The following is a 26,063-nucleotide window of genomic DNA, read 5'->3' on the forward strand; positions in this document are numbered from 1 at the left end:
GTATTGGACACGATGTGGGCTGCACGACCGCTGTCTGGGACCTCCTGTTGTGTTCATTTACGGCCTGGTATCACCGCTAGGTACCAGGGCTATTATGTCACGCTGCCTACCTCCTGCCACACTCACACTACTCCTCCATTCCTCCTGCTGATGCTGCTGTCTGTCTGTGTTTCCCACTGCCAGGGTACACAGAATTAGCTTCTGCTGCCACTCTGCCACCAGCTATTACGTCAAACAATAGCTGCTCACATTACTCCTCCATTCCTCCTGCTGCTGCTGTCTGTCTGTCTGTGTTTCCCACTGCCAGGGTACACAGATTTACCTTCTGCTGCCACTCTGCCACCAGCTATTACGTCAAACAATAGCTATATATCTGTGTAATTTGTTTTACAAACAAAACCAAAAAAACATTAAAAAAAAAAAAAGGTTTAATTTTTCTGAGGTGCCCGGGTTGAAAACTGTGTTGTCCCAGTTGTGTATTGGACACGATGTGGGCTGCACGACCGCTGTCTGGGACCTCCTGTTGTGTTCATTTACGGCCTGGTATCACCGCTAGGTACCAGGGCTATTATGTCACGCTGCCTGCCTGCTGCCACACTCACACTACTCCTCCATTCCTCCTGCTGCTGCTGTCTGTCTGTGTTTCCCACTGCCAGGGTACAAAGAATTACCTTCTGCTGCCAGTCTGCCACCAGCTATTACGTCAAACAATAGCTGCACACATAATTACTCCTCCATTCCTCCTGCTGCTGCTGCTGTCTGTCTGTCTGTGTTTCCCACTGCCAGGGTACACAGATTTACCTTCTGCTGCCACTCTGCCACCAGCTATTACGTCAAACAATAGCTATATATCTGTGTAATTTGTTTTACAAACAAAACCAAAAAACCATTAAAAAAAAAAAAAGGTTTAATTTTTCTGAGGTGCCCGGGTTGAAAACTGTGTTGTCCCAGTTGTGTATTGGACACGATGTGGGCTGCACGACCGCTGTCTGGGACCTCCTGTTGTGTTCATTTACGGCCTGGTATCACCGCTAGGTACCAGGGCTATTATGTCACGCTGCCTACCTCCTGCCACACTCACACTACTCCTCCATTCCTCCTGCTGATGCTGCTGTCTGTCTGTGTTTCCCACTGCCAGGGTACACAGAATTAGCTTCTGCTGCCACTCTGCCACCAGCTATTACGTCAAACAATAGCTGCTCACATTACTCCTCCATTCCTCCTGCTGCTTCTGCTGTCTGTCTGTGTTTCCCACTGCCAGGGTACACAGATTTACCTTCTGCTGCCACTCTGCCACCAGCTATTACGTCAAACAATAGCTGCACACATAATTACTCCTCCATTCCTCCTGCTGCTGCTGCTGTCTGTCTGTGTTTCCCACTGCCAGGGTACACAGATTTACCTTCTGCTGCCACTCTGCCACCAGCTATTACGTCAAAAAATAGCTATATCTGTGTAATTTGTTGTAAAAACAAAACAAAAAAAACCAAAAAAAAAAAAAAAGGTTTAATTTTTCTGAGGTGCCCGGGTTGCAAACTGTGTTGTCCCAGTTGTGTATTGGACACAATGTGGGCTGCACGACCGCTGTCTGGGACCTCCTGCCTGCTGTGTTTATTTACAGCCCTGGTATCACCGCTAGGTACCAGGGCTATTATGTCACGCTGCCTGCCTCATTGACTGCCTGCTGCCACACACTCATCCTCCTTCTCCTGCTGCTGAATTTACCTCCTGCTGTCTGTGTGTTTCCACTGCCAGGGAGCACATACAATGGCGCTTCCAACATGCGTGCGCCACCAGCTATTTGTTACGCTCAAAAATAGCTGCATTTCTTTAAAAAAAAAAATTTGAAAAGAGAAATAAGTGAAGAAGAAGACGATATAGAAGAAGATGAAGAAGATGAAGAAGAAGAAGATGAAGAAGAAGAAGATGAAGAAGAAGAAGAAGAAGAAGAAGAAGATGAAGAAGAAGAAGATGAAGAAGAAGAAGAAGAAGAAGAAGAAGAAGAAGAAGAAGAAGAAGAAGAAGAAGAAGAAGGAGAAGAAGATGAAGAAGAAGAAGAAGATGAAGAAGAAGAAGATGAAGATGAAGAAGAAGAAGAAGATGAAGAAGATGAAGAAGATGAAGATGAAGATGAAGAAGATGAAGAAGAAGAAGATGATGAAGAAGAAGAAGAAGAAGAAGAAGAAGATGAAGAAGAAGAAGAAGAAGATGAAGAAGAAGATGAAGAAGATGAAGAAGATGAAGAAGAAGAAGATGAAGAAGAAGAAGAAGATGAAGAAGATGAAGAAGATGAAGATGAAGAAGATGAAGAAGATGAAGAAGAAGAAGATGAAGAAGATGAAGAAGATGAAGAAGAAGATGAAGAAGATGAAGAAGAAGATGAAGAAGATGAAGAAGATGAAGAAAAAGAAGATGAAGAAGAAGAAGATGATGATGAAGAAGATGAAGAAGATGAAGAAGAAGAAGAAGACAATATAAAAGAAGAAGAAGAAATATAAAAAAAGATATAGAAGCAGAAGATATAGAAGAAGAAGATATAGAAGAAGAAGAAGAAGAAGATATAGAAGATAAAGAAGAAGAAGAAGAAGTATATACAGTACTGAACAAATTTCTGGACACAACTTCTCTTTTCAACTTTTTTTTTTTAAAGGAACATCCCCACATAATCACTTGCTGTTGTTACTTGGAAAAAAAGAGGTTTCTTGCATCATTCACCCTCAAAACAAGTGTTGGAAGCTATTTAAGGCCATTTCGAATAGTCAGCTCGAATAATGAGCTCGAATACCGACTCGAATAGTGAGCTCGAATTCCAAGGTCGAATCGAATAGTAAAAATTATTCGACTCGAATATTCGACTGACCTCGAATAATTTACTATTCGAATTCGACCTAACTCGAATTTTGAAAAGGGGTATTTGAGCACCACTGCCTCTGCCCTTCTGTTCCTCCTTCAGTCCCACTCTGCCCCTTTTGTCTTCCTGTGCCTCCTTCTGTCTCCCTGTGGCTCTTCGGTGCCCATGTGCCACCTCTGTCCACTGCGCCTTCCTCTGTCCCCCTGTGCCTCCTTCTGTGCCCCTTTGTGCCTTCTTCTGCCTCCCTGTGGCTCTTTCTGTCCCCTCTGCCTCCTTCTGTCTCCCTGTGCTTCCTTATATCTCCCTCTATTGTCTTCTGTCCCCCTTTTGAGCCTCTTTCTGTCCCCCTTTTGTGCCTCTTTCTGTCCCCCTTTGTGCATACTTCTGTCCCCCTTTGTGCCTCCTACTGTCTCACTGTGCTTCCTTCTGCCCTCCTTTGTGCTTTTTTCTGTCCTCCATTGTGCCTCCTTCTGTCCCCTGTATGCCTCCTTTAGTCCCCCTGTGCCTCCTTTCTTCCTGTGCCTCCTTTTGTCCCCCTTTGTGCCTCAATCTGTCTCCATTGTGCCGCGTCCTGCCAAACTTTGTGCCTCCTTCTGTCCTCTTTTGTGCCTCCTTCTGGCCCTCATGCCTTATTCTTTCCCCTGTACCTCTTTCTGTCTGCCTTTGTGTCTTATTCTGTCCCCCATAAGACACATTGTGCCTCATTCTGTCAACCTGTGTGCCTCCTTCTGTCCCCTTGTGCCTCCTTCTATCCTCCTTTGTGACTTTTTCTGACACTCGTGCCTCTTTCTGTCCTCCTGTGTGCCTTTTTCAGTCCCCCTGTTCCCCTTTGTGCCTCATTCTGTCCCCTATTGTGCCGCCTTTAGTCCCCGTGACTCCTTCTGTCCTCCTTTGTGACTCCTTGTGTCCCCCTTTGTGCCTCCTTCTGACCCTCGTGAAGAGGCGCCTGGTCCACCAAGCCAACCAGGTGGTCACCAGTGCTGTGCGGGGGGGAGACCGTGGCAACCCCCCACCAGATGGAGTCTCCCCCAGGTGGTGAACTGGCTTGTAGCGCCAGTTCACTGACCGCAGCTTGTAAGCTCACTTCTGCAGTCTGCAGAGTCTGTGGGTTCCGGCAGGCAGAGCAGGGCTACAGGAAAATGGAGTCCGAAGCCCTGCACTGGAGACTATTTGTGTCTCCATTGCAGGTCTTGGGGTGCAATTTTCCCGTAGCCCTGCTCTGCCTATCAACGCAGGAGTTTTGCAGCCGGAGTTGCTGCACAAAGATCATTGGGGGAGATGCTGCGTGCCGGAGGGAGGCCAGGAGAGGTGTCTTCTGCAGGTGAGTAAATGTTTTTTTTTTCTCTTATAAGTGCAGGCAGGTATCAGGGCTAATGGAAGGGGGGGGGAGGAGCCCTGCCTATGTGTATTTGCTGGTGAAACGCTGCCTGCATTGCGTATTTTCTGGTGAAATGCTGCTGAAATAAGTGTAATTTCTGGTGAAACATTGCCGCATTACAATTATTTTCTGGTGAAACGCTGCCACATTACGATTATTTTCTAGTGAAACGCTGCCACATTACGATTATTTCCTGGTGAACCGCTGTCACATTATAATTATTTTTATGGGGGGCACCATGGGGCATGGGGGGGGGGGCGCCACAGGTTTTCTCGCCTGGAGTGCCAAAATGGCCAGAGGCGCCCCTGGTTGCAGACTTGGATGAGGGCTGTTTCACAGCTGTGGTGGCTGGATGGTGTACTGGTTAAGGGCTCTGCCTCTGACACAGGAGACCTGGGTTCGAATCTCGGCTCTGCCTGTTCAGTAAGCCAGTAATTCAGTAAGGAGCTCTTTGGGCAAGACTCCCTAACACTGCTACTGCCTACTGAGTGCGCTCTAGTGGCTGCCTCGCAAGCGCTTTGAGTCCGACAGGAGAAAGGCGCTATACAAATACTACTGCCATTAAAGCCAGATTGTAGAGGGTCCAGGATGTTGTTTACTGACAGCCTGGTTTCAAGTTGCAGATAGACAGCCTTTTCAATAACTTTACCTAAGAAGGGGAGGTTGGAGACAGGTCTGTAGCTGCTCATAGCATCTGGATCCATGGAAAGTTTTTTAAGAAGGGGCTTGATGATTCCTTCTTTTAGAGAGGTGGGAAACCTCCCTACTTGCAGAGAGCAATTTACTATTTTGTGAAATGCTGGACCAAGCAGGTCAGGGCATTTCAGCATATGTTTAGTTGGTCCAGGGTCCAGGTCGCAGGTTGTCTGGCGGAGGCGCCGGAGGATGTCTGAGATCTCTTCCTCACTAATACTTTTGAAGTCAGTCCAGGGTGTTAGGTTGTTCTTGCAACTATTTCCGGGAGTTGAATAAATCTTAGGTGCTGTGGACTGAATGAGAGACTGAATAGAGGATACTTTGTCAGCAAAGTAGCAAGCAAATTTCTCACATAGCTCCTTTGAGGGAGTTATTGTAGGGTTTAGACAGGATGGGTTACAGAGTCTATAAACTGAGCAGAATAGTTAGGCTGGCCTGTTTAAGATCTGGCTTTCCAGCCTTGATCTTCCAACCTCGTCTTTGGATCAACTTGAGTCTCTCAATGCTCCGATCACGGTTATTGAAGTGGCTTCCTCCATTAAAACTTTAACGTTTTCCACCGCTCCTGGCCCAGATGGGTTTACGCCCATATATTACAAAAAATTTGCAAACACCCTTTCTATTCCCCTAGTTGCTTTGTTTAATATTATTCTTAAAGAAGAGCAATTTCCTTCTGAAATGCTTCCGGCCTCTATGATACTACCTCTTAAGCCCGGCACAGACCATTCTACTCCATCGGGTTTCCTATTTCTATCCTCAATAACGACATCAAGTTTGTTTGCAATGATACTGGCAGTGGGCTTGGGTACCATGGTGGGTGACCTTGTCGATTCTTCTCAGTTTTATCCCGGGTAGACAAAGTTCTGATAGTTCGTTTAGCCATAAATATACTTCAAGAGGCAGAATTGACTACCACCAGATTTCTAATGCTCGGAACTTGATATTAGTAAAGCATTTGACTCTGGACTGCATCGTGGGAGGCGCCGAGGGACGGACCGAAGAAGACGTTAGATAGGTAAGCTTGACCACCCCCCCCCCCCTTCCCCGCCCAGCCCGCACAGGTAACTAGGTGAAATTCGGATAGCAACTATCCGGGTTTCACCCGAATTCGGATTTGAGCATCTCTGCCTATCACCTTCAAAAAAGGCACTTGTCAAGGGTGTCCTCTTTCTCCGCATTTATTTGCCCTAGCCCTAGAGCCCTTGGCAGTAGCCATAAGAAAACATCCCGATATTACTGGATTTGGTGCGGATAATATTAAACTGTCTTTATATGCAGATGATGCTCTCTTGTTTTTGACTAGACTTGTCACCACCCTTCCCAACCTCTTTAGTTTGTTAGAACATTTTGCTGCTTTTTCAGGCCTCAAAGATCGCTCCTCTAAGTCTACTGCCCTTCCAGTTAATCTCCTCCCTCATACGGTGAAATTGTTGGATGCTAATTTTGACTTTGCCTGGTGCAAATCTACATTTAAGTACCTTGGTGTATTTCTTATTCCTCGATATCGTGATCTGTATGAGGCCAACTTTCCTCATACTTATAAATCATTATCTCAATTTGTAAAGAGTAGGTCCACATATAAGGTCTTGAGGCTGGGGAGTTGATTATACTCATGATTATACTCATGCACAATGATTATACTCCCAAAATTGTTATACCTGTTCCGTACGCTCCCAATTACTCTGACAAAATACTCCTTGACAGGAATGCAGTCTCAGATGTAATAAATATGTATGGGATATTAAGCCGGCTAGAGTTAGATCCCAGGTGATGTATAAGCATTCCCTACAGGGGGTATCAGCCTACCTAGTTTATGGCATTATTACTTGGCAGCTAAGTTGGGCCAAGTTTTAGATTTGGGCCTTGATTCAGCTTATCCCTTGTGGTTGCAGTTTGAATCGACTTCAGTATCGCCCTTTTAGCTATCCTCTTTAATTACGGTGGTGAGTGGTCATGATGTAATGCTTCTGCCTCATAAAAACAAAATAGTATCATCCCTTGCTTAGCTTTGGGTTATTATTTCCCCCCAGTTTGATTTGATCCCCTCTCCCTCTTCTAGAATGTCATTTTTGGGAAATCCTTGCTTCCTCCCGGCTTTTAATAGTTCCCAGGATCTTTCCTGGTGGAGGGATCGAGGATTGCACATGGCCAATAGATTTTGGTTGGGTGACAGGTTTATTCATTTTTCTGTACTTAGATTTGGTTGTGATGCTCCTCTAAGAGAGGCCTTTCGATAATGTCAAATTAGACATTTTTTTAGTACATAGTCCTCTTCACCCCTTAGCGCTGAATTAGGGACGTTTGTATCTCTTTACTTTGGGTTTTCTAGGCAAAAGGGCTTAAGTTCTACACTTCACACCTTGCGCCTTAGCCGTAATTCTGATGAGAAGATGCTTTATATGAGAGCTTGGGAGCGAGACTTGGGAACTCCGTTTTCACAGTCTGATTGGTCCTCCTCTTGAGCTTCAATTTCTTAAGTCATTAAATCTAATATTATCAAGGACACTGCGGTTAAGCTGCTTTTCCGCTGGTATTATACTCCGTCCAGATTGCATACATTTTATCCGTCGGTCTCCTCTGACTGCTTTCAAGGTTGTTGTTCCGAGGGCACCCTACTGCACATTTTTTTCAATGTATATTTTGTCTACCTGATATGTTTCTTCCATACCGGTATTGCTTTGGAAAGTCTTTAATAAAGCATCTTTAATAACAAAAAAAATATATGCGGCAATGTTTAACCGTAAAATAATTGTAATGTGGCAATGTTTTACCATAAAATAATCGTAACGCAGAAATCTTTCACCATAAAATAATCGTAATGCAGATGGAAACCAGAGTCCAGCAGGACAATCACAGGGCAGTCAGACACAGAAACGTTTCAGTAAATAACACACACACACCATATACAAACACACACACACACACATCATACACACACACACACCATACACACACACATACATCATACACACACACATCATACACACACACACCATACACAAACACACACACACACACACACACACATCATACACACACACATCATACACACACACATCATACACACACACATCATACACACACACACACACACACACACACACACACACACACACACACATCATACACACACACATCATACACACACACACATACACACACATCATACACACATACATCATACACACACCTACACACACACACACACCTACACACACACATACACACACACACACACACACACACACACACACACACATCATACACATCATACACACACACACATACACACACATCATACACACACACATCATACACACACACACACACACACACACACACACATACAGCTCTAGTGACCAAAGGAATCCAAATCTCTCCAGCAGACCTTGCACATTCTTTGATTTGTTTTCAAATGATATTGATAAGGAGAGTCCAGGACCAGAAAACCAGATCCCTGTCATAAATACCTAACTGACAAAAGCTACATTACTCCACGGATCCTGTGAGGGGAAATTGAATCCATTGTCTTCTGATTCAACTCTGATATATATAATTCCACATTGTGACATAATTTGAGAAATATTTAAGAACAGCATGGCTGCAGGTGGTGGCAGCTCACAGTGAATAATACACCTTTGAAGAGGTTAATGATTCTTCTAGCTGGTCCACCGCCTGAGATATGAATCCCCTGGACAGGGAATCTGGTAGACCAGACATGATCGGTACCCATGATTTCAGCACATTATGACAGAGCATAAAATGTTGGTTATTGTATAATATGCTGAACATCCATAGAGTTATAATCTGAGAAAATGCCAAAACTCTTTCTAAGGCAAGAGGCTGGACTGATAGATGAATAAACCAAAAAGCACAGATTTTTTTGGCAAACAACCTGATAGGCCAGTAATTTTAATAAAAATAAACAACATGTACAGAAAAGGCTTGATTGCATGCAAAAATCAGTACAATTAGAACAATTACAATTGCAGAGCAGCTGTGTGTCTCACGATACATTGCAGCATGTAATTAGCTGTAGCAGTCCTACTATCCAGTTAGCGAGGCTGTTCCACAATTTGAATTGTTTTAACTGCGCAGATTTTTGCATGGAATCGAGCCTTTTTTGTACAATCCTTATTAAAATATTGACCTATCTATCAGGTTTTTTGCCAAATTGCCTTTGGGTTTAGTTATACGTGTAATATTGGGTGGCATACTACTCGACTTTGTGAGGAGGTCACTGATTATATTCACATATATGAAGTTTACAAGGTAATGACCATATTTTTCAGGGGCTGGACTCGGCCGTAAGTCAGGCTGCTAGTGGTGGGATCATCTCTCCTTACAGGATCCACCCCCAGCAAACAGAGGGTCAAATATGTGGACAGAAATGCTGCCAAGAGTCCCTGTTTGTCAATCCTTATACTATCGAGGATTCGCTAGCCCAGATAGGGCCTGGCATTTTATCATTGGACTATTACCCACAGAACTTCCCATCTTCTGTTTGGACTTCCAATTCCAAAGGACACGGTTATTCTACAGACTGCTCAGACTGTATCCAGTTCACTTTTATTCCCATTGTTTTACTATATCAATTATGTTCATTGTTAGATACTTTTTTAACATTTTCTGTACTAATCTTTATGCAGTATTTTATTATAAAATAAATGAATACAAATTGTTTGTCTAAGTGCTTGTTCTGAATATCTCTGCAAAGAGTCTTGCTTTTCAGAGAGGATGTTACCATAACAGTTTTTATTGATATTGATTATTAACATTGTTATATTTTGCTATCTCTAGAAAGGTAATAATAATAATAATCCTTTTTCCTACAGGACTAGCTAGAGTTAGATTTGCGTATTCGCACGTTTATTGCGAATTGGTGGCAGCTACCTGATCTCTATAGAAGATCACAGATTGTATCGATTGTACATACAATTATAATTCTTTTTTTTTTTTTTCCAATATATTTTATTGAAGCATTTTTCAAATTTTACAACGGTACAAGTGCAGAAAAGATGGGTGACAGTAAGAGGTTGCCTTGTTAGGCTTCAAGGCTGAGCAACATATCAGATAAGGGTACCATCACATATCTAAGTAGGTATTCTGATGTCCGATAATGTTCAGGCTGCAGTCATATATTTAGGATAACACCATAACTATGGATAAAGGTAGCACTTCCTTTCCCTTATTTAACCCCCCCTCCCCTTCCCCCCCTAACTATAAACACCCCCCCTCTACTAACTTACTTAAGCTCATCCTTCTCTCCTATCGGTATTGTGTCCCATGTCCCCGGCATGGGTTTGCAGAGGACCTCAGTGCGCTGTGACCTGCTCAGGTCTGGTAGGCAGTGCTAGCCTGCCCAAGTTGCCTAGAAGATCTTCGGTGGCATACCATGCTGTGTATTTGAAGGGTTCCATTAAGGCGATGATTTCTGACCTAGTGAAGATGTATGAGATGTAAGGTTTCCATCGTTTGAAAAACTTTTTTGAGCACTTTTCCTTATGCATCAGAGTATCTATTTTGGCCATGGCAAAAAGCTCAGCTAGTTCCGCTTTAAGGTCCCAGATGGTAGGTACAGTAGGATAGATCCAGCGGTTAAGTATTGATTTCCGTGCAGCTGCCATGCAGACATGTACTAGATCAGATGGGATTTTAGATCTATCTGTAGTGCCGGGAGTTGTTGCAGCGTAGTTGAAGAGGCAGAGCATAGGGTCCAATGTTAATTTCTTATGGCTCATAAGATTGATGAACTTTATAACTGAGGACCAAAATTTCTGTATTCTGGGGCACATCCAGATGCAATGTATCAGGTTTGCTTGAGGAAGCTTGCATTTCGGGCACTGCGGTAGATAGTCAGCTGGAGGGACTTTATATTTGATGTCGAAGGCATATTTGGCACGGTGGATGAAGAGTAGATGGGACTCTCTCCAAGTTTCATTGGTTATGAGACTCCTGAGTTTGTTGTTGCCCTCGATGATGTTCTCTTCTATTTGAGTTCCGGGAAAGTGTCTATTCCAGTATTGTAGGTTTTGTTTGATGTGATTCTTGGTTTGTAGCAGTAGAAGTGTTCGCTGTGTAGCTGAAAGTGACACGTCCCCACTCTTTGGCTTGATAAAGATATCAAAAGGAGAAATTTTAGCTATGCTGGAGATCTCATGAATTTGAGATGAGACATAAGAACGGATCTGAGCGTACATCAGGAAGTTTGTGTGAGGGATTTGGTACATATTTTTAATTTCTGAAAAGGGTCTCCAGGTATGAGTTTCTAAGTTTAGCATTTGTCCTAACCTCATTAAACCTTTCTCTTCCCATTTGAGGAACATCCCATGTTGCATACCTGCTGTAAACCCTGGGGAGCCCCAGAAAGTGGTGTATTTAGAAATTTTCCATGGCAGGTGGTGCATTTTGCGCAGTTCCCTCCAGGTGAGTATTGTATCACGAAATACAATGCTATGTCTAATACGGGGGGGCAATTGCGACCATGAGGCGTGCAAGAGGCCCACCAGGGTCCATGGTTCCGCTACAGCGTTTTCTAGAGGGTAGTTAGAGAACATAGAGGTGGCCGAGATCCAATCCCGGACGTGTCTGGTGAGGCAGGCGATGTTATAGCGCCTTATATCTGGTATCCCCAGCCCTCCAACATCTTTAGGGAGGCAGAGTTTGCTCAGGCGTATTCTAGCTCTCTTCCCTTTCCATAGGAACTGGGAGAAAGTTTTGTTGAGCTGTTGGATATCATGGTGTTTGAGTAATAAAGGGAGGACTTGCATAGGGTAGAGCAATCTGCCGAAGCTCACCATCTTTAGGAGGGCCGCACGGCCCATTAGGTTGAGAGGTAAGTTAGCCCATCCTTTGATCTGGCGTATAATTTTTATAATTAGCGGGGAGAGGTTTAACTGATAAAGTGAGTGGGGATCTGGTGCTATTTTTATGCCTAGATAATGGATAGGGCCTTTTGTGATCTGGACCTCCAGGCTGCTATTATATAATGATGACCCCATTCTCGTAAGTGGCATTAGTTCGCTTTTGGCTGCGTTTATTTTATATCCAGAGACAGCTCCCACCTGTCGGATTAGGTCTAATAGGATCGGGACTTGCTGAGAGGGTTCATTTAGAAAGAGAATGACGTCATCCGCGAAAAGCGCTTGCGTAACCCGTTTGCCACTGATAGTTATGCCTGTATTAGCTTTACTGAGTAGTCTAGCTAGGGGTTCTAATGCGATATTGAATAATAAGGGAGAGAGGGGGCACCCCTGGCGGGTCCCTCTGTAGATGTTAAAGGGGTTGGATATAAAGCCCGGCAAGTGGATTCTTGCTTTGGGCTCGGAGTACATTTGATTTATCAGATTTAAGAAGGCCCCAGAGAATCCCATTTTGGTTAACGTCAGGGTCATCCACTTCCAATGCACTGCGTCAAATGCCTTTTCAGCATCTAAGGCAAGTAGCGCGGCATTTTTATATGTTTGTGGGTAGGCCCTGACGTGTTCTAACACTGTAAGAACCTTTCTGATATTTGCGACTGCAGAACGCCCCTTTATGAAGCCGACTTGGTTGGGGTGTATTATTTTGGGAACTATGTTGGACAGTCTGGTGGCTATTAGTTTAGTTAAAATTTTTATATCTTGGTTAATTAAAGATATTGGTCTGTACGATTCCGGGAGCAGTGGGTCTTTGCCCTTTTTGAGGATGAGTTTGATATAAGCTTCGTTGGCAGTGTTCAGGAAGCCTCCTCCTTGCAGGATTTTATTGTAAAGGCGGGCGAGGACAGGGGCTGTTTCCATTTTTAGGATTTTAAAAAATTCCGCGGGGAGTCCATCAGGGCCGGGCGTTTTATGATTGGATAGCGATTTTATAGTGGTAATGATCTCATTCGGAGTTATAGTTGCATTTAATGTCTCTAAGTCTTGAGGGCTAATCGTGTTAACTTTAGCTTCATCTAGCCATTTGGTAGATTGTTGGTCGCTGCAATCTTGAGGTTTTGAGTACAATGATTCATAATAGTCTCGAAATGTGTTTACAATTTCTTTCGGGTGATGGACCAAGGATCCATTTTTATCCCGGATTTGGAGGATGTGATCGTAATCTGAAGAGCCTCTAGCGATTGCAGCAATCAATTTTCCTGATTTGTTACCATATTTAAAGAAAAAGTGTCGTTTGTTTGATAAGGTTTGCATTTCTCTAAGTGTGCACCATTTGTTCATTTCTGTCTGTTTTTGAAGCCAGTTTGTTTTAGCGAGGGAGGTTGGGGACACCAGATAAGATTGGTACGCCTTGCGTACCCGGGATACTGCCTCTGCATAGGCCATGTTTACTTGTTTTTTCTTATGGGAGATATGGGCTAAAATTTTCCCCCTGAGCACTGCTTTAGCAGTGTCCCAGAACAGGAAAGGGTTGCCAGTATGGGCTGCATTATCATAGCTATATTCTTCCCACCAATTTTGCATCAGAGTGTGGAATTGATCATCTCCATAGATATAGGAGGGGAATCTCCACAGGATGTCGGAGCCACGTGGCATTTGGGTCAACAGTCGATGCGAGAGAAGGAGGAGTGAGGGGGGGAATAAAATGTATATTCCTTATCACAAGGGTGGAGAAATCTCCAAGTATCAGTTAATTTGAGCGTTTGAGCAAAATTGGCTAGATTTGATGCCCCTCCACTCCTTCTTCTACCATCTTTGGTTTCAGATTTCGTATCTTCCCTGATATCCATCACTTCGTTCCAGTCTCCTCCCAGTATTAGTTTATCTGTCTTCTCTTGCATTAATTTTGTCGTTAGGGATTTATAGAATTTTGTTTTGCCCTCATTAGGGCCATAGACATTATATATGGTGAGGTATTCTCCTGGGAGATGCACTCTCACTGCCACACAGCGTCCCATTCCATCTGAGTGGATTAATTCCACTTTCCCTTTAACAGTTTTGCTGATTAAAATCAGGACCCCAGCTTTTTTGCCTACTGCCTCTGAGCCCAATGAGTGAGCTACCCACCCTTTTCGCATAAATTTGAATTCCTCAGCCCGTAGGTGAGTTTCCTGCAGCAGTGCTATATCTACTTTAAGTTTTTTAAGGTGTCGCAGGATTTTACCTCTTTTGATAGTAGACCTTAAACCCTTGACGTTCCAGGAACATATCTTAACTGTCATGAATCAAGCATGGTAGGCTGTGTATGCTGATGAGTCGTGCATCTTCCAGGCATTCTAAGGGCATGCTATAGAGCAGGAGTACTGCGTCACTAATTATACATACATAGGAGAGAGATAAGCTGTTGTTCCCCATAACCAGATAGAAATGAAAATAAGGATAGAAAACATATAACATTAACATGGCTCTAAAAGCTATTAGCAGTAGAAAACTGACTGAATAGGCAAGAACAAAAACAGTGGGGTCACCACATGGTGCATGGACTTCTCTTCTTTCCCACACTTTTGGCAACGTGGCTTCTTCACCCCTCTATTACCCTAAGTGCACGCAGCAGAAACATGCCAGGTGTACTTTAGCATGCGGTTACGTGGGAGAACAAAAGAGGGGTTTAAGTCTTGTGTACATTGCTGGAGCTTTAGATCAGGTATGATCAATTGAGATCAGGGTTGGGCGGAGGTGCCCGTGGAGGTGATTCCGGGAGTGAGGGTCTCCCGTCTAACCTCTTTTCCTGTGAGTGATTGGGAGATCTGCTATCTCTTCGTGGCGGCGTGAATACCGTAGAGCGCAGATACTTTTCCGCGTCTTGAGGGTGTTTAAAGATAGTGAAGCGGCCATCCGCGTCTGTTATTCTGAGTGTGGCTGGATAAAGTAGAGCGAATTTAACGCTTCTTTTGACAAGAGCTGAGCAGATAGGGATGAAGGCCTGTCTTTTTTGTGAGACCTCCAAGGAATAATCGTTAAAGATGCGTAGCTTCACCCCCTGGTATTCTAGCGGATTCTCGGTGGATTTGTACGCTCTAAGGATTTTGGATTTATCCGTAAAGTCTAGGTACTTTACCATGACCATACGTGGCAGAGGCTCTCCCTTGCTTCGTTTCTGCAGACCCACTCTATGGGCTCTTTCTGTCCTGCATTGGTCAGTAATGGAGAGGAGGTTGGGCAGCGTGACTTCGCAGAACTCCTTGAGCTCGTCGGGCTTGACTGACTCCGGGAGGCCTACTATACGTAGGTTACTACGCCTAGATCTATTTTCTAGATCTTCGATACGTTCATGGAAGATGGCATTCTGTCTGCGAGACTCTTTTAGCTGCTGTGAAGCTTCATAGAGATCATCCTCGCATTGTGAGATGCGCTTCTGCGCTTCCGTTATTTGTTTTGTATGTGTCTGCAGTTCTTTGGTGATGGCGGTCAGTGACTGTGTGACGGCTGATTCGATAATGGCGTGCAGGTCTGGCATTAGGTATTTCGCCACCTCTTTAGCCATGTGTTTGTACCTTTGTGTTGCAGGGGTTCTTTTGCTCTGCCTCTCTCTCTCTGATTCTTCGTCCCATTCCTGCTGCGAGGATTCCTCCGTGGCGTATGTGTCAGGATGGGGCGCCATCTTGCCGCGCGCTTGTTGTTCGGAGCCCCGCTCTCGATCTCCCTTTTTTGCCGCTCCACGTGTCAAGTAGCGATCCATCCGGGATCTCTGTGGCTCGGGAAAGATTGTCGGCACCTGGGGTGGTAAATACCAGGTGTCTGTTTGCAGATTTGGCTGCTGCGTGACGAAGGGTTCAGAGGAGCTCCGCTTCGCTCACCCTTCCATGCAGGCGCCGGAACCGGAAGTCCACAATTATAATTCTAATGTTTGTGGACTCACCAACTAATCTAAAACCTTACTTTGCCTGCAGTACTGACTGCCTTCAGGACTCCCTCTGGGTCTGAGGCTGAATGGTAAACTGCAGCAAAGGGAACATGAATTGGAGGGTGACGTCACAAACATCAGCCTTGGTTAGCCACCCCTCTGACCCTCCTTTTCGCTAGTTGTAGTTTCCACATTCTGGCTTCCTCCTTCACTACTTTGCTCTGCCTCCTTCCTCTGCTCATAGTTAGAGTAGGGCTCCAAAAAATGGCCACAGATGTTCACAAATGCGGACTCCGGCAGCCATTTTCTTGTAGCCCTACTCTAACTACATTCTGAGCGGAGGAGGAGGCAATGTGGAGAAGCAGGGAGGGAGACCGAGCAGGACACGGGGGACCCAGCAAGCGGCGACACATACATGTCGTGGCATACAGGTTGGGAAGCTGTGGTTTAGTCAATACCTTCAGCCTGTATAGGTCCGCCTCTCACCAGCTGGGTAAAATGCATCCTATTATTTACATTTCTGAGTGCTGTGATGCAATAATCCTGGTCATTATTTAGATTTAAACATTATTTTTATACATTAACTATTATTTTTCTGCATTTTGCAAATCCTTAGGGCGATGCAAAGACACCTTATCTACCATCTCTGGACCAACAAGTCAGAACACTTACGGGCGTAATGAAGGGGCCTGGATGAAAGATCCGCTAGCAAAAGATGAGAAAATTTACGTCACAAATTACTATTATGGAAACACATTAGTGGAATATCGGAATCTGGAGAACTTTAAACAAGGTAAAGTGAAAACGTTCTTGTGACTATGACAATGATCTGGGATGCCTGTGTGATATCAGCTCAGCTCTGGGGAGACCAGGGCTCAGGAGGAGGAGAGGGCGGGCAGGGGGAAGGGCTATGACTATGACAATTATATGGGAGACCTGTGTAATATCAGCTCAGCTCTGGGGAGACCAGGGCTCAGGTGGAGGAGAGGGCAAGCAGGGGGAAGGGCTGTGACTATGACAATGATCTGGGATGCCTGTGTGATATCAGCTCAGCTCTGGGGAGACCAGGGCTCAGGAGGAGGAGAGGGCGGGCAGGGGGAAGGGCTATGACTATGACAATGATATGGGAGACCTGTGTGATATCAGCTCAGCTCTTGGGAGACCAGGGCTCAGGAGAAGGAGAGGGCAGGCAGGGGGAAGAGCTGTGACTATGACAATGATATGGGAGACCTGTGTGATATCAGCTCAGCTCTGGGGAGACCAGGGCTCAGGAGGAGGAGAGGGCAGGCAGGGGGAAGAGCTGTGACTATGACAATGATATGGGAGACCTGTGTGATATCAGCTCAGCTCTGGGGAGACCAGGGCTCAGGAGGAGGAGAGGGCGGGCAGGGGGGAAGGGCTACCACTATGACAATGGTATGGGAGACCTGTGTGATATCAGCTCAGCTCTGGGGAGACCGAAGCTCAGGAGGAGGAAAGGGCGGGCAGGGGGTAAGGGATACCACTATGACAATGGTATGGGAGACCTGTGTGATATCAGCTCAGCTCTGGGGAGACCAGGGCTCCTTGTGTGATATCAGCTCAGTTCTGGGAAGACCAGAACTCAGGAGGAGGAGAGGGCGGGCAGGGGGGAAGGGCTACGACTATGACAATGATATGGGAGACCTGTGTGATATCACCTCAGCTCTGCAGAGACCAGAACTCAGGAGGAGGAGAGGGCGGGCAGGGGGAAGGGCTGTGACTATGACAATGAAATGGGAGACCTGTGTGACATTAGCTCAGCTCTGGGGAGACCTGAGCTCAGGAGGAGGAGAGGGCGGGCAGGGGGAAGGGCTACCACTATGACAATGATATCAGAGCTGATATCACCTCAGCTCTGAGGAGACCAGGGCTCAGGAGGAGGAGAGAGCAGGCAGTGGGAAGGGCTACAACTATGACAATGATATGGGAGACCTGTGTGATATCAGCTCAGCTCTGGGGAGACCAGGGCTCAGGAGGAGGAGAGGGCAGGCAGGGGAAGGGCTACAACTATGACAATTATATGGGAGACCTGTGTAATATCAGCTCAGCTCTGGGGAGACCAGGGCTCAGGTGGAGGAGAGGGCAAGCAGGGGGAAGGGCTGTGACTATGACAATGATATGGGAGGCCTGTGTGACATCAGCTCAGCTCTGGGGAGACCAGGGCTCAGGAGGAGGAGAGGGCGGGCAGGGGGAAGGGCTACAACTATGACAATGGTATGGGAGACCTGTGTGATATCAGCTCAGCTCTGGGGAGACCAGGGCTCAGGAGGAGGAGAGGGTGGGCAGGGGGAAGGACTATGACTATGACAATGATATGGTAGACCTGTGTGATATCAACTCAGCTCTGGGGAGACCAGGGCTCAGGAGGAGGAGAGGGCAGGCAGGGGGAAGGGCTATGACTATGACAATGATATGGGAGACCTGTGTGATATCAGCTCAGCTCTGAGGAGACCAGGGCTCAGGAGGAGGAGAGGGCGGGCAGGGGGAAGGACTTTGACTATGACAATGATATGGGAGACCTGTGTGATATCAGCTCAGCTCTGGGGAGACCAGGGTTCAGGAGGAGGAGAGAGCAGGCAGTGGGAAGGGCTACAACTATGACAATGATATGGGAGACCTGTGTGATATCAGCTCAGCTCTGGGGAGACCAGGGCTCAGGAGGAGGAGAGGGCAGGCAGGGGAAGGGCTACAACTATGACAATTATATGGGAGACCTGTGTAATATCAGCTCAGCTCTGGGGAGACCAGGGCTCAGGTGGAGGAGAGGGCAAGCAGGGGGAAGGGCTGTGACTATGACAATGATATGGGAGACCTGTGTGATATCAGCACAGCTCTGGGGAGACCAGGGCTCAGGAGGAGGAGAGGGCGGGCAGGGGGAAGGGCTACGACTATGACAATGGTATGGGAGACCTGTGTAATATCAGCTCAGCTCTGGGGAGACCAGGGCTCAGGTGGAGGAGAGGGCAAGTAGGGGGAAGGGCTGTGACTATGACAATGATGTGGGAGGCCTGTGTGACATCAGCTCAGCTCTGGGGAGACCAGGGCTCAGGAGGAGGAGAGGGCGGGCAGGGGGAAGGGCTACAACTATGACAATGGTATGGGAGACCTGTGTGATATCAGCTCAGCTCTGGGGAGACCAGGGCTCAGGAGGAGCAGAGGGCTGGCAGGGGGAAGGGCTGTGACTATGACAATGATATGGGAGACCTGTGTGATATCAGCTCAGCTCTGGGGAGACCAGGGCTCAGGAGGAGGAGAGGGCGGGTAGGGGGAAGGGCTATGACTATGACAATGATATGGGAGACCTGTGTGATATCAGCTCAGCTCTGGGGAGACCAGGGCTCAGGAGGAGGAGAGGGCAGGCAGGGGGAAGGGCTGTGACTATGACAATGATATGGTAGACCTGTGTGATATCAACTCAGCTCTGGGGAGACCAAGGCTCAGGAGGAGGAGAGGGCAGGCAGGGGGAAGGGCTATGACTATGACAATGAAATGGGAGACCTGTGTGATATCAGCTCAGCTCTGGGGAGACCAGAGCTCAGGAGGAGGAGAGGGCGGGCAGGGGGAAGGGCTATGACAATGATATGGGAGACCTGTGTGACATTAGCTCAGCTCTGGGGAGACCAGGGCTCAGGAGGAGGAGAGGGCGGGCAGGGGGAAGGGCTATGACAATGATATGGGAGACCTGTGTGACATTAGCTCAGCTCTGGGGAGACCAGGGCTCAGGAGGAGGAGAGGGCGGGCAGGGGGAAGGGCTATGACAATGATATGGGAGACCTGTGTGAAATCAGCTCAGCTCTGGGGAGACCAGGGCTCAGGAGGAGGAGAGGGCGGGCAGGGGAAGGCCTACGACTATGACAATGATATGGGAGGCCTGTGTGATATCAGCTCAGCTCTGGGGAGAACAGGGCTCAGGAGGAGGAGAGGGCGGGCAGGGGGAAGGGCTACGACTATGACAATGATATGGGAGACCTGTGTGATATCAGCTCAGCTCTGGGGAGACCAGGGCTCAGGAGGAGGAGAGGGCGGGCAGGGGAAGGGCTACAACTATGACAATGATATGGGAGGCCTGTGTGATATCAGCTCAGCTCTGGGGAGAACAGGGCTCAGGAGGAGGAGAGGGCAGGCAGGGGGAAGGGCTGTGACTATGACAATGATATGGTAGACCTGTGTAATATCAGCTCAGCTCTGGGGAGACCAGGGCTCAGGAGGAGGAGAGGGCAGGCAGGGGAAGGGCAGGAAGACATTGTATTTATTTTATTTCTGCCCAGTGCGCCTTTATCTTTCAGACTAGAAGTGACTAGGAAGTCATTTTACATTTCATAGGAGGTAATACTGTGTGACATTGTCTACAGAATCCTATATAAGTCTCTGTACGTTACACTCACTTTAGTACGGTTCTGATCCAGATCTGTCTCATGCTGAAGAAGAAACGTAACATTTGGTAAGCTTGCAGTAAACCATGTACAGTCCACTTAGTCTGAGGAGCTCTGGAGTGCCCTGGATGTGTCTCTTATCTGCTGCTCCCAGGTTTGGGCACCATCTGCTGCTGCTTCTGACCTCAGCTCTGCATGTGTTTTGGCTTCTGCAGAAAAGCTTTGACGGCACATTTGGAACTGTTTGTCTGCGTGGGAGAGATGTTTTTCTGCAGGGTGATCAGATTTCCTCTCGCTTTTCCAATGATGTCAGATTTCAGGGTTAACCCATCACAACTTCCATGACCTCACCATGTTAGTATAGTTATTTCTTCCCCAGTCTCATTTCCTCTTCACAACTGTTTCATTTTAGTGATCCAGCATAACCTCCCCTAAACATGGGGCTGACCTACTAAGGCCCGGTTCACATTAGCGTTCGCTATCCGGATTTTCCGGAACTGATCCGGACCGCATACTGTACAAACGGAACGTACGTTCCGCATAGCAATGCAAAGTCTATGCGGACGTTCACACGTGTCCGTTCCGTACAGTACGGAGCCGGATCGGATCCGGACTCTTTTCCAACATGCGCTATTTTTTGGGTCCGGATCTCCAGCCCACGCACCCGGACCGGAGCCGGACCTGAGCCTGACAGCACCATCCGGAACACAGAAACCAATGGGGAACGGAAGGCACAGAACACACTGCCTACAAAAACCTGACGTTCTACCCCACTTCCTATGCGTATCCAAGCGGCCATTTCGGATGGGGACACATGGGCCAAGCATGTCTGGAGTGGAGCAGCAGTAACAGACGTGCTGGAGCTGTTTGGCAGAATGTCGGAGGTGGAGGTGAGGCCTACAGCGGAGGAACCTGATTCTGCAGGTGAACCAGGTGCACCTTCTGCTGACCCCAACATTTTTTTTTTTTTAATTTCGCTATTTTTTGCCCACGGATCCGGATGGCAGCCTGATGCATGCCTGATACAAACGGACCGGATCCGGATCAGAACCGTATGGTTCTGATCAGGATCAGGTCAGGATCCGATCAGGATCCGATCAGGATCCGGTCCGTTTATTTGCCAAAACGCAAGTGTGAACGGGGCCTTAGACATCTACAGAGATCTCCAAGCAGCAGAGAGGGTATATAATGGCACAAGCCAGAATATAACTAATAGTATGAAATGTTGCTATACAAATGACTAGGAATGACCCAGAGCAAAGGCAATGGGACCCAATCAGACTGACCTGAGATGTGTGATTACAACTGACTGTAGGGGGAGCCAATAATCCCACAAGGTTGTATGTTGTGGCTGCTCTGTCAGTGAGCCATATTCTCTCTGCCAATAACCTGGAGGACCTCAAACATCATCACTGCCCTGCAGGCCACCCACACCGCCCCTCATTCACCAGAGAAAACATCTGCAGACTCAGTCAATGCAGAATCAATTATTACAAAATGCAAATTCTAATCATAAATACCAACAGACAAGAATAGGCAAACACTAATAATAAGCATATAGGGCCAAAAATGGACAGATCTCAATGACAGGCAGATATAGTATATGATAGGCATATGCCAATAATAAGCATATAGGGCCAACAATGGACAGATCTCAATGACAGGCAGATGTAGCATATAATAGGCATATGCCAATAATAAGCATATAGGGCCAACAATGGACAGATCTCAATGACAGGCAGATGTAGCATATGATAGGCATATGCCAATAATAAGCATATAGGGCCAACAATGGACAGATCTCAATGACAGGCAGATGTAGCATATAATAGGCATATGCCAATAATAAGCATATAGGGCCAACAATGGACAGATCTCAATGACAGGCAGATGTAGCATATGATAGGCATATGCCAATAATAAGCATATAGGGCCAACAATGGACAGATATCAATGACAGGCAGATGTAGCATATAATAGGCATATGCCAATAATAAGCATATAGGGCCAACAATGGACAGATCTCAATGACAGGCAGATGTAGCATATGATAGGCATATGCCAATAATAAGCATATAGGGCCAACAATGGACAGATATCAATGACATGCAGATGTAGCATATAATAGGCATATGCCAATAATAAGCATATAGGGCCAACAATGGACAGATCTCAATGACAGGCAGATGTAGCATATGATAGGCATATGCCAATAATAAGCATATAGGGCCAACAATGGACAGATATCAATGACATGCAGATGTAGCATATAATAGGCATATGCCAATAATAAGCATATAGGGCCAACAATGGAGAGATATCAGTGACAGGCAGATGTAGCATATGATAGGCAAACACTAATAATAAGCATATAGGGCCAACAATGGGGAGATATCAATGACAGGCAGATATAGCATATGATGGGCATATGCCAATAATAAGCATATAGGGCCAACAATGGACAGATCTCAATGACAGGCACACGCAGCAAGTAATAGGCAGATACCAATAATAGGCATGTAATGCCTGCGATGGACAGATATCAATGGCATGTAGACTGATTGGCTAGGCGCTGTCACCTGGTATGAGCCGTAGGCGATGCAAGGGATTATTGAAGAGCTAATAAAAGAGCTATATGGAATGGATGGTGCCGGTTTCCTTGTATTCTACGATTGAATGACTGGAGTGCAGCTGGTCATACCGTGGCACATCTGCCTTGCATTATTGAGGAGTGCTCCACAACTACTTTCATGGGGTCTTTGTGTCTGCACACTGTGTCGTGCACCCTCACTAGTTACCAGTATGGAGGAAGCAGACGTGGACTCCCCTACATTTACCTATACTCCTGAGGAGACTTCCAGAATAATGGCACAGGTGTCTTTTCTGAATGCAGCTGATGACAAGAGCATTTGCAAGCAGATTATAAAAGTAGTCAAGATGCACAGGACTCTGGAACTGCATGTCATGACTTTGGCCGAATATCATAGAGTTAAACGTATACCTCGGGGCATGCGCTCCAATGTTGCACCTATCATGTTTCCGACTGATAAGTCATTTTGCCACCGTTGGAGTCTCATATGGAATAAGGCGTTGTTTGACGCAATGACACTTACTATAGAAAAAATACAGGAGGAACTACCGAGGCTTACTACACAACGTATTGCTTTGAAAGACAGACTCAAAACGCTGGTGTCAAATGATGAATATGAACAGTTCTCTTCAGAACTGATGACAATGCTTGAAATGCATCAAAAACAGATAGAAAGTATCAAACGTGACAAATTTCAAGGTGATGAGCATGATTATAGCCTGGCAGAGACCGACAGCTAGGCCAAGACCTGTTCGCAGACCAAGACCTGGCCCGGATGGCAAAAGACCGCAAGGCAGTTCGTTGCCAGATTCATCTGAAGCTTTTAGTAGTTCCTCACAAGAGGGTTTTTCCGATCCATCAATAAATCAGGACGGACGCAGCGGGGTGGCCGAAAGAGGAGAGGGAGGAGGCAGCATAAGAGACCGATTGCACGACAACCGAGACAATCAAAGGAATAATCTTAGTCAATATATCCTCTGTTGAACTGACCTCGTCTCAGTTATCTGCTCTCAACTATGGCCTTTCTTTTTCACCTACTAATTTTCCAGATCCATTGGAAGTGGATATTGAACTACAACGTTTTTTTCGGTCCATCAAATTAAAGTATTTTTTCTCAGTTCCTAGAATAGCTGATGATAAAAGCACTCTCCCTATACAATCTGATTGCCTTAGTTTACGTGGAACTACACTTCAGACCAAGAGCAAGTTTCAGCCCACCTCATGCCAAATGATAGATATCTATATTAAAAAAGTACAAGAAGAAGTGGACTCTCTGATGAGACAAGCCAATTACGAGGGAATTCGTGTTCGAACGAATATCAGTAAAACAGAGAGATTGGCAATCAAGGAGCTGATGAATGATCCAGATATTACAATTAAACCCGCCGATAAGGGCGGGGCCATTGTGGTCATGGACACTAAAGATTATCGGAAGGAGGTCTTAAGACAGCTTGCTGATGTTACGACTTATCGACCGATACCATACGATCCAAGAGCAGAGATTCAGGGGAAGATATTGGACGCTGTGACTACAGCTAAGGTCCAAAATGTCATTGATGAAATTTTTGAATTTTTTGATTCAGCCTTATTTGGTTGTTCCTGTTATACAGTGGCTTGCAAAAGTATTCGGCCCCCTTGAAGTTTTCCACATTTTGTCACATTACTGCCAAAAACATGAATTAATTTTATTGGAATGCCACATGAAAGACCAACACAAAGAGGTGTACACGTGAGAAGTGGAACGAAAATCATACATGATGCCAAACATTTTTTACAAATAAATTACTGCAAAGTGGGGTGTGCGTAATTATTCAGCCCCCTTTGGTCTGAGTGCAGTCAGTTGCCCATAGACATTGCCCGATGAGTGCTAATGACTAAATAGAGTGCACCTGTGTGTAATCTAATGTCAGTACAAATACCGCTGCTCTGTAACGCCCTCAGAGGTTGTCTAAGAGAATATTGGGAGAAACAACACCATGAAGTCCAAAGAACACACCAGACAGGTCAGGGATAAAGTTATTGAGACATTTAAAGCAGGCTTAGGCTACAAAAAGATTTCCAAAGCCTTGAACATCCCACGGAGCACTGTTCAAGCGATCATTCAGAAACGAAAGGAGTATGGCACAACAGTAAACCAGACAAGGCCGTCCACCTAAACTCACAGGCCGAACAAGGAGAGCGCTGATCAGAAATGCAGTCAAGAGGCCCATGGTGACTCTGGATAAGCTGCAGATTTCTACAGCTCAGGTGGGGGAATCTGTCCATAGGACAACTATTAGTCGTGCACTGCACAAAGTTGGCCTTTATGGAAGAGTGGCAAGAAGAAAGCCATTGTTAACAGAAAAGCATAAGAAGTCCCGTTTGCAGTTTGTCACAAGCCATGTGGGGGACACAGCAACCATGTGGAAGAAGGTGCTCTGGTCAGATGAGACCAAAATGGAACGTTTTGGCCGAAATGCGTAACGCTATATGTGGCGGAAAACATTGCACATCACTCTGAACACACCATCCCCACTGTCAAATATGGTGGTGGCAGCATCATGCTCTGGGGGTGCTTCTCTTCAGCAGGGACAGGGAAGCTGGTCAGAGTTGATGGGAAGATGGATGGAGCCAAATACAAGGCAACCTTGGAAGGAAATCTCTTGGAGTCTGCAAAAGACTTGAGACCGGGGCGGAGGTTCACCTTCCTGCAGGACAACGACCCTAAACATAAAGCCAGGGCAACAATGGAATTGTTTAAAACAAAACATATCCATGTGTTAGAATGGCCCAGTCAAAGTCCAGATCTAAATCCAATCGACAATCTGTGGCAAGATCTGAAAACTGCTGTTCAAAAATGCTGTCCATCTAATCTGACTGAGCTGGAGCTGTTTGGCAAAGAAGAATGGGCAAGGATTTCAGTCTCTAGATGTGCAAAGCTGGTAGAGACATACCCTAAAAGACTGGCAGCTGTAATTGCAGCAAAAGGTGGTTCTACAAAGTATTGACTCAGGGGGCTGAATAATTATGCACACCCCACTTTGCAGTTATTTATTTGTAAAAAATGTTTGGAATCATGTATGATTTTTGTTCCACTTCTAACGTGTACACCACTTTGTATTGGTCTTTCACGTGGAATTCCAATAAAATTGATTCATGTTTGTGGCAGTAATATGACAAAATGTGGAAAACTTCAAGGGGGCCGAATACTTTTGCAAGCCACTGTATATATCTGTCCAAAAATCCACAAGAGCCTGGACAACCCTCCCGGTCGACCGATAGTCACTGGGATGGACTCGATCCTGGCCCCTATTTCCAAGTATTTAGATCAAGTCCTTCGACCATATGTATTTTCCCTTAAATCGTATCTGAAAGACACGCAAATGTTTCTGAATATTCTGAAAAATATGC

At 46.0% G+C, this 26,063-nt stretch overlaps 1 protein-coding gene across 1 annotated transcript in view; it reads left to right on the plus strand.

The window, feature by feature from the left end:
• The window catches only part of OLFML2B (olfactomedin like 2B), a 195,913-nt gene that overhangs the window by 159,416 nt on the left and 10,434 nt on the right, over positions 1-26,063 (plus strand). Inside the window, exon 7 of the mRNA XM_068251777.1 lies at positions 16,306-16,482. Coding sequence (XP_068107878.1) covers positions 16,306-16,482 — 177 coding nt within the window. The remainder of the gene's footprint in view (positions 1-16,305; positions 16,483-26,063) is intronic.

Source organism: Hyperolius riggenbachi, chromosome 9 (assembly GCF_040937935.1).
Source record: "Hyperolius riggenbachi isolate aHypRig1 chromosome 9, aHypRig1.pri, whole genome shotgun sequence".
In the NCBI taxonomy this organism is placed as follows: Eukaryota; Metazoa; Chordata; class Amphibia; order Anura; family Hyperoliidae; genus Hyperolius; species Hyperolius riggenbachi.